Source organism: Genypterus blacodes, unplaced genomic scaffold, assembly GCF_046128005.1.
Source record: "Genypterus blacodes isolate CSIRO-AG114 ecotype Tasmania unplaced genomic scaffold, CSIRO-AGI_Gbla_v1 ptg000016l_1, whole genome shotgun sequence".
In the NCBI taxonomy this organism is placed as follows: Eukaryota; Metazoa; Chordata; class Actinopteri; order Ophidiiformes; family Ophidiidae; genus Genypterus; species Genypterus blacodes.
The window spans coordinates 18,796-27,500 of NW_027466830.1; the positions used below are offsets into that span (position 1 = coordinate 18,796).

Consider the following 8,705-nt stretch of genomic DNA (forward strand, 5'->3'; position numbering starts at 1 on the left):
GTCACACTTGAAGCTGGAAAACCAAGATGGATGCCTCCAGGAAAACCGCTTGCTGCTTTATCGGAGTACGGAACAAACATGAGGTGGACCTGAAGAACATCTCAGAAGAAAGAAGGTGTGTTCCATTGTGGTATCGCTCTGACTGTAGGATCGTTTGGCGTTGTCATACTTGAGTGTTCAACACAAGGCTTGACTGAGTGGAGTCTCAGTGTGCTCGGTGGTGCTACAGTAAGTTGGTACTTGATGGTTTGAACAGTAAAGTGATTTTGTGTGACACAGTGCCCTCTGCTGGTGGACAGGTGAAGTGTTTGAGGTGATTTATTTCTGGAGGCACACAGGCTAGCATGACTCAGCACCATGTTGATAGATTAGATACATGTCACAGGAAATACATTACAAATATAAACTCAAATATTTCAACTTCCAAAAACATTGTGATGGCGACTTAGTTTGTATTAAAACGTATAAAACATGAAGTCAAACATCATGACATCATCATGACATCGTAGTGCAAAAGAATACTGACAAATATATTAAAGAGACGATTCACATTAAAGCTCAAAGCTTTGGTCCAAAATAAAACAAAACGTCTGATGGAAACAAAATGGATTCAAAGTTACAAATCACACAAACCTTACAGACCGACAGTTAAAGTGACACACAGACGATTGGACCAATCTCATCATCTTCATCATCTTCACGTCTGAACTCTGTCACTGTAAAGATGTCGGTGCTTCTTCAGGTCTGCAGGTCTTTGAGTCTTCAGACATGAAGTTTAGATTCTTTACAGCTCTAACACCTAAAAAGCTAATTGGCCTTCTCATCTTCCTCTTCCTGGTGGTGATTGTTGGCAGTGGACCTGAGAGATGTTACATCATCTAAACCTTGTTTAGTACAGCGACGCATCCAGAAACACCACAGCAGCAAGTCACAGGCCCGACCAATCAGAGGCTCCCATTCATTTGACACATAGATTTGATGTTGACGTCAAACATCTGTGTTCTTTCTATATGAACATAAAAACACTCAGCACCCTAACCCGCCCAGAGCGGACGCAGTTCCCATGACAACCAGTAACCACATCGTTCTGTGGCTAACAGCTGAAGTCAGCAGGAAACCAGATCAAAACAATCATAAAGGTTTAGCAGACAGATGCGTCTCTGTTTGTCTCTGAGGATCCAATGAGGTTCAGATCTCAAACACATCTGGTTCCTAAACAAGAAGTGAGTCAGGACGTTTACGTCTGAGATAAAACTCCTTCCTGTGACCAAGCGTAGATGTCAGCGGGGTCGTAGGTCTCAGACCCTGCAGGGCCCCTGAGGAGCTGAAGGTCCTCCTGAGTCTTCAGTGAGTTCTTGAGTTGAAGAACCCCACGCTGGTGGGCGACTCTTTCACCGTCACTGTGATGAAGTTGGCCGTGACGTCGGTGACAAACACGTGTTCCAGGAGGCTCCGAGTCGGCCGCCAGTCCGTTTCCACGTCCAGCTCGGTGATGCTGTCGTGCAGGAGGGGCCCGCCGCCCGGGTACAGAGCGACGTCACCGTCCGACTCGCTGCTGCTTTCGTCCGAGTCTCCGGTGCTGAGTTCGCTGCGGTTCTGAGAGCCGAGCCGCTCGTGTTTCCTTCCTTTCTCTGCTCTGCTGCTCGTGGTTTTCACGTCTCTTTCAGTCTCTTGTGACTTCCTGTCCTCTCGTAGCCTCCCCAGCTCTCCACTTCCCCCCGCTGGCAAAGTGCAGCGCTGCCCGACGACCGACTGTCGACCGTCTTTGACACCTTTTATGAGCGGACCACCGCCGCTCCGTAAGCTGGACCGGGACCCTGCTGTGTTGCCGCCCGCGCTGTTTCCCTGAAGGCCGGGCGACGGCTTGCCGACGCTCTGCAGGTTAAGCGCTCTGAGGCTGAGCGCCTGATTGGCCCTGTCTCGTGCTGTGGGCGTGGCTGAGCAGGCTTTGGAGCACTGCTGCTTGTGTTGAGCCTGAGTGCTCCTCTGGCCCAGCGGGGGGCGCTGACCTCCCCCTAAGCCCCCCGATGTGCGTTCTGACGCCGAGACCCTGAAGGCATCGCCTCTGCTGCAGCCGTCAGACGCAGATCTGCTCTGAGAGGACGGCGGGCCCACTTTGTTGTGGGAGGAAGAGGAGGGGCCCAGAGACGAGACGGACAGAGAGCGGCCCGTCCACACACAGCTGAGCGATCCGGTTTTGGAGGCGGCGGTCTGGGAGAAGGCGGTGCCAGAGTTGTGGGCTGCGGATCCAGAAGAGTCGTCTCTGGAGGTCCTGCTCAGGCCGGGGTACGTGAAGCTCGCCGGCTGCAGGGGCTTCTTCGCCCCGGGCCGCGGGTCGTCCCGGGGCCGCGGGTCGTCCCGGGGCGGCCGCGGCTCCTGCTGGTGGCGTGGAAGCGGAGGGGGAGGAGGCGACGGAGGCGGTCTGCATTTGGCCTGCCTCAGAGCCCTCAGGTCAGGGGGGAGGGGCTTCCTTCCCCGCTTCGTCCTTTGAGGTGGATCAGCTTTGGCCACCAGGATCTGGGGCCTCTTCTGAGGGGCCGGCTTCGCCCTCTTTGAATGGTCTTCGTCCTCCGAGGTAGAGGAGGAGGCGGACTCTGACAGGCCAGAGGAAGAGGAGGAGCTGGAGCGATCTTTACTGGAAACTGGCTCAGGCGGCTGCAAAGACAAGCAGGAAGGAAGAGGTTTGATTCAGATGAACAGGTTTCATGTTTCAGCTTATTGGTTGAGGGTTAGGGTTAGGTAAATGTGGGCGGGGCCGTAAGTCCTGATATGAAGTTTCTGCATGATGTCACATGCTAACTTTCACAAAAAAAGCCTTACAGCAGTTCAGAGTTTATTGTGAAATGTTTGTTTGTTCATCATCGTACCAGAACCTTCCGTGGACGACCTCGGGGTCTCTTTCCTTTCTTCTGGAACAGCAGCTCCCTCTCCTGCTCTCTGAGGACGGACGGACACACACACACGCACACACACACACACCATCAGGCCAAAGAACCTTTTCTACATGATTCAGAAGTCATGAGGAGCAGTGAGACAGTGCAACCTTCTGCAGCCTCACGGCAGAAACTCACTCACTCACTCACTCACTCACTCACTCACTCACTCACTCACTCACTCACTCACACACACACACACTCACTCACACACACACACACACACACACACACACACTCACTCACTCACTCACTCACTCACTCACTCACTCACTCACTCACTCACTCACTCACACACACACACTCACACACACCTCTTGTGGAAGGCTGCCAGCAGGCGGGGGTCCAGAATGTTCTCCTCGGGCTCCCAGCTGTTGTGTCTGAAATGATCACCAGATAGATTTGAACACTTTCTACTGAAATCTGAACAAATCAGATCAGAATGATGTCACTTTAATTACAAATGATAACAAAGAAATGTTGCTGTTTATCTTAAAACTGTCAATCAAAGTGAGTCTGGAAATTCATGTGAGGTCACAGGAAGTGAACTTTAGTGTTTGTGTCTATGTGATTGCTCTGTGCAGCTCTGTGCAGCTCTGCCTGGTCCATGTTTCTATGAGCTCATGTAGCTCCTGGTGTCATGTTAGCCTGTTAGCTTGTAGACTTCCGGAGCCAATCAGAGGAGCATCACTGACACAAACTCCAGACCTCAGACCGATGACATCACCAGAGCTCACAGCTGACCCCCCATCCCGCATTGTTCCGGGGCGCTCTTAGAACCAATGAAGTCCGTTTCTCGTTCGCTACGCACGGCCGTACTTCGTGTGTTGTTTAGTAAAATGTGTCCAAATGTCTCAGCGTCTCAGTGGGAAATCAGGATGTGACGGACAAAGACACGGCATAGAGGAACGCCCAGGAAGAAGAACATGAACGATGATGATAATGATAACAACGATGTTATTGTGTCGCATGTGAAGCGTACTTTAGGCCGGTTAGCCTGCTCGGCTAGCAGCTGTTAGCCTACTCACTTGGAGGACCAGCCTCTCCATTTGACCAGGTACTCCAGCTTCCCCTGAGGACACAAACACAACAAAGAGCGCGTGAGGAGGAGGAGGAAGAAGAGGAAGACGAGGAGGAGGAGGAAGAGGAGTCCGCTCACCTTTCTGGGCCGTTTGCTCAGGATACACTCCGCATCAAAGACCTGCCCGACCGTCACCCCCTCCATCACACACACACACACACACACACACACACACACACACACACACACACACACACACACACACACGCACACACACACACACACACACAGCGCAGCGCAGCGCAGCAGTATGTCCCTGCTCGGACACCGTACGTCCTTTGCTCATATTGACTGAATCACATGAAACATAGATGGAGGAGGAGGAGGGCGGGGATGAAGCTGCATCTACACACACACAAACACACGCACACACACTGAGCTCCTATATTATTAATAATTAATCCCCTATCATTTCCTTAAATAATCCCATGTAGATATTTGAGATATTTGTACAAACAAACATTCCTGGTGTTTCTATTCGAAGCTTTATTACACATAAGAGTAATTTCGTACGTATATGAGACAAATACCCACAATCCTCTCTGCTCAGCTCTGACGTCACAGATGGTTGGTGTTGATTTATAGATTCACTTTCTGCATCAATCACAGATTTGATGTTGAAATATCAAAACATGTCAAACACACGGCTGTACAAAGAGGAGAATAAGTTATAAGTGCTGCAAACACTTTAATACTGTTTGTGTTCAAGCGCCAGATCGACACGAGGAAGAGTCAAATACAGAGCCTGAGCCTGATGATGATGATGATGATGGTCAGGCTGTTTAACATTTCTTTCCCTTTTGGTTACATTTGTAAAATTGTGTGTTGAACTGTGTTTTGAGTGTCGAGTGTTAATCTGAGCTGACGGGCAGCAGGGGGCGCTGGTGAGGGGGCGTGGCCCCGTCTGTTTGAAGAAGGAAACAAAAAATTTAATCTGAATGCAAAAATACTGAAACAGTGTAAAAACCTGAATAGTTTACAAACGTTATGATGAAGAGAAACACGTGAAGAAGAAGAAACAGGAAGCGTGAGGTTAACGTGTTAAAACACCACATGTAGGTTTGAGTTGTAAACACGCTAATCTGATGAAACATGAAGTGAGGCCGTCAGTCTGTCTAGGGACCGGATTGTTGCTGGTTTGAGTCCAGGCTCCTCCTAGAGAGCCTGTTGAAGTGTTGTTGAGCAAGGCACTGCTGCAGAGTGTGAGTGCTCAGTGTGATTGTAGTGTCACAAGTCGTGTAAGCATCAGAGCCTCCAAGCCCATGCTAGCACTCTAAATGCTACATTAGCATGTTAGAATGTTAAACACACTGACGAAACCTGAACATGCTAATTAACTCACATGCAAGATAAAAGTGTTTTTTTAGCGTCAATCTCACTTCACTTTCTTATTAAATTAGTCTACGTGTTCTTAAGGTCTGTTATCGTCATGGTGATAAAGTCTGTTAAAGAAAAATTCAGGCTGAATTTGGGAATGAATTTGACTTTAAAGATTAAATGTGAAATGTTTAAAAACTCATTTAGCGAAATATATGAAAAGAAAAACTTCCTGCTTTTCTTTATTAATCTTCACGTTTCCTCTTTTATTTTTTATTACAAACTTTTGGTCAATGTCTGATTTGTAGAAAGTTTAACGCAGAAACGCGACTCGTCTGTCAAATGTCAAAGGTGAGCCAGAGGGGGGGGGCAGAGATCCTGTCGCACCTCCTCCAGTGTTTGTAAACAGGAAGTGAACATTGGGACTTGAGTCTAGAAAACCCCGTATCCGTCAGCGTGGCGCGTTGCCACAGCAAAGGCGGGATAACCATCATAGGCAGCGTACGCAGTGAGATCCTGACCCAGAGACACGGCCTGCTTCAGCTGAGAGGACACGGCAGAGGACGCAGGGCTCGCCAGGGCGTAACCTGCAGAGAGGGAGAGAGAGAGAGAGGGAGGGACAGAGAGGGAGAGAGAGAGAGAGAGAGAGAGAGAGAGAGAGAGAGACAGAGAGGGAGAAAGAGACTGTGGTCAATGGGATCAGCCACACCCACAGGAATTCATCAACAAATCACAGGCTAGCAGGACCAAAGCGAGCTGAAGAAAAGTCAGTTGTGTGTTTCAGTGGATCAGTTGTGTGTGGCGTCCTGGTTAGCTTTGGTACGGACCTTCACATACCTGGGAACGCTACTGAAGCCACAGCAGCAGCAGCAGCACAGCTGGCCTCAGTGCTGCCCTCTGTCTGCACACCCAGAGTCTGCAGGGTGTGTTCAGCTGCATGGACCTTAGCTTCTTCTACTGCAGTGCACAACTTAGCAGGCGTGAACGGATGACTAGAGAGAGAGAGAGAGAGAGAGAGAGAGAGAGAGAGAGAGACAGACAGACAGACAGGGAGAGAGAAACAGAGACACAGAGAGAGAGAGAGAGACAGACAGACAGGGAGAGAGAAACAGAGACAGAGAGAGAGAGAGAGAGAGAGGTATGAATAGCAGGAGTAGTTGTATGAGTAGTATCAATAGCAGTACTCAGCAGCAGTACTCAGCAGCAGTACTCAGCAGCAGTACTCAGCAGCAGTACTCAGCAGTAGTTGTCGTACACGTTGGGGTACTGCGTAGCCAGAGCTGGTATGGTGATCTTGTAGAGGAAGAGCTGCCTCTGGTCTGGACTGAGGGCAGAGTGGAGCTGATAGACAGGCTGGCCCCAGTTGTTCTTCTGACACAACTCCTCCAGGACCTGAGAGACAGACAGGGAGAGACCAACAGACAGACTGTGAGTTTGAGACAGAGGCTTAGGAGCTCTTAGGAGATTTGTTTTGGTGATCGTACCTGCGGTGCCGGTTTGATTCCCGCTGCCTTCAAGCTCATGGCGGTAGGGTTCATGGGGGTCAGCTCCATGCCTGGCAGGAGGTCGTACAGCTTGTCTTCTGCACGTTTGTCCGTCTTCAGACAATAGGAGGCGCTGCTCCCGCGGCCAATGGCTCCTCCTCCGGCGGCATAGGCCAGGTAGCCCCGCCCACCCAGCCCCCGCACCCCCGCAGCCCCTACAGGTACAGTCATGTAAATTTCTACAGGAGACCGAAAAGGCACCAAATCAATCAAATCACCACAAATCAGCTAGAAAGAATCACAGTCAGACAATCATCAATCAGAGTGAGCGGATACAGTGGTAACCATGGTAACAGTGCTCTGCCCTGCTGCTCCTCCACATCTTCTCTCACTGATTTATTTGGCAGATTGTAAAGCAGCACTCTGTAGATGTTTGGCGCCCACTTGTGTTATGTAAGCGTAATATTCTCACCTTTCAAACCTCGCTCAGGGTCAAAGGTTAGCCAGTCTGCCTCACCGAGGGTTAAAGGTCATGTTCTGCTCAAAGAGGTACCGAGTGCTGCTTCAATCAACTTTTCATTTCAAATGTTCATTCATGACCTCAGATTCACATTTGATTGATTACTTACTCTACTATTTACACATTTATCATATGATTGTTACTGTTTGATTCGGATTCTGAAAGATTGTAATTTAGTGAAAAAACATTTATAAAGTCAGATATTTCTACTTTCACATGAAAACCTGATTCTTTATAAAGGTGGAGCTCCTCCTCCTCCTCCTCCTCCTCATTATCATCCTCATCATCATCCCCCGCCTCCCGATCATCCTCATCCTCATCCTCATCCTCATCCTCATCCTCCTCATCCTCATCATCCTCATCCTCATCCTCATCCTCATCCTCATCATCATACTCATCCTCATCCTCACAGGTATGATTGATCTTTAATCTGTCCCCAGTCATGTCACAACAACATCCCAGTGAGAAGTAAACAGATAAAACACCTAAAGGAAGGTAAACACACTCATGCAGCTGGATTTAGGGTGTGTGTGTGTGTGTGTGTGTGTGGGTGTGGGCGTGTGTGTCTGTGTGTCTGTGTGTGTGTGTAAAGGAAGTTTTTGTCAGTGTTTGTGTCCATGATCATACCCACAAGAAAGGACACTATAAAGGACAGTAACTACCCCCCTTGTAAAGGACTTTTGTGTTTCTCTCATTGTGGTCATGAGCTCGCGGAACAAAAAATCACTTCCTGTTTAAAAAGGTAAATCCTTCCTCACCTCTGACCGAAGGCGTCCTGATCAGACCACGCCCTCCCACGTGACCTTTGGCTGTCGGGAGGCGGAATGGACTTGGTATGGCAGCGTAGGTCTGAGGGGCGTAAAATACAGGCGCACCCAGATACGCTGCTGAGGGGTCGTACACCTGCAGGGTCAAAGGTCAGAGTACCAACATAACATAAGTAACCATTCAACTGTGAGGTCACATGTCCACCAAGTTTGGTTCCAGTGGATGAGATGCAGCATTTTGTTAGCCATGCCCACTCAACATAGTTGCAGACATAGAACCATGGAGCATGGTGAGGGGGCGTGTCTCTGGTCACCCACCTGACCCAGCGTGTACGCCGCCGTGTAGTCACTCTGCAGCATCGAGCCCCCCCGACCCCCCGTCCCTCTGGTGTAGCGAACATAACTGTCCTTATCCACAGGCTTAGCCAGGGTGACCTCCAGAGGAGAACCATCCACCACCTGCAGGAGGTGGAGCAGGAGCAGGAGGAGGAACAGGGACACAGAGAGAGAGAGAGAGAGAGAGACACAGACTAAGCAAGGTGATCTGATGAAATCAAAGTTGTCTTCTATGTTCTGAATGAGGACAGGATGGAGGACAGGATT

At 49.5% G+C, this 8,705-nt stretch overlaps 2 protein-coding genes across 4 annotated transcripts in view; both read right to left on the reverse strand.

Moving 5' to 3' along the window:
* Positions 1-310: 310 nt before the first annotated feature.
* LOC142990922 (chromobox protein homolog 2-like) lies at positions 311-4,393 on the reverse strand. The gene is made up of 5 exons (XM_076140794.1): positions 4,093-4,393; positions 3,962-4,005; positions 3,248-3,313; positions 2,868-2,937; positions 311-2,655 (listed from the first exon to the last, which is right to left on the reverse strand). Exons 1-5 carry the CDS (start codon positions 4,156-4,158, stop codon positions 1,345-1,347), a joined length of 1,557 nt encoding a protein of 518 aa, XP_075996909.1. The 5' UTR covers positions 4,159-4,393; the 3' UTR covers positions 311-1,344.
* An 87-nt stretch (positions 4,394-4,480) lies between these two features.
* The window catches only part of a1cf (apobec1 complementation factor), a 10,691-nt gene continuing 6,466 nt past the window's right edge, over positions 4,481-8,705 (reverse strand). The window contains exons 8-13 of one of the 3 annotated variants that reach the window (XM_076140792.1): positions 8,421-8,561; positions 8,094-8,238; positions 6,816-7,030; positions 6,587-6,723; positions 6,169-6,323; positions 4,481-5,918 (exon numbers count right to left, since the gene is read on the reverse strand). In XM_076140792.1, the coding sequence (XP_075996907.1) occupies positions 5,764-5,918; positions 6,169-6,323; positions 6,587-6,723; positions 6,816-7,030; positions 8,094-8,238; positions 8,421-8,561 (948 nt within the window). In that variant the 3' untranslated portion in view covers positions 4,481-5,763. Of the gene's footprint in view, positions 5,919-6,158; positions 6,324-6,586; positions 6,724-6,815; positions 7,055-8,093; positions 8,239-8,420; positions 8,562-8,705 lie in introns of all 3 variants that reach the window. The other 2 variants (XM_076140791.1, XM_076140793.1) reach the window with 2 other exon arrangements.

Bases quoted from the DNA above. Each gene is read 5' to 3' on its own strand.
- LOC142990922 (XM_076140794.1), bottom strand. From the start codon at position 4,158: ATGGAGGGGGTGACGGTCGGGCAGGTCTTTGATGCGGAGTGTATCCTG. The intron at 4,006-4,092 runs GTGAGCGGACTC...TTGTGTCCTCAG, and splicing joins TGAGCAAACGGCCCAGAAAG to GGGAAGCTGGAGTACCTGGT. The intron at 2,938-3,247 runs GTGTGTGTGAGT...GTCCGTCCTCAG, and splicing joins CTGGCAGCCTTCCACAAGAG to AGAGCAGGAGAGGGAGCTGC.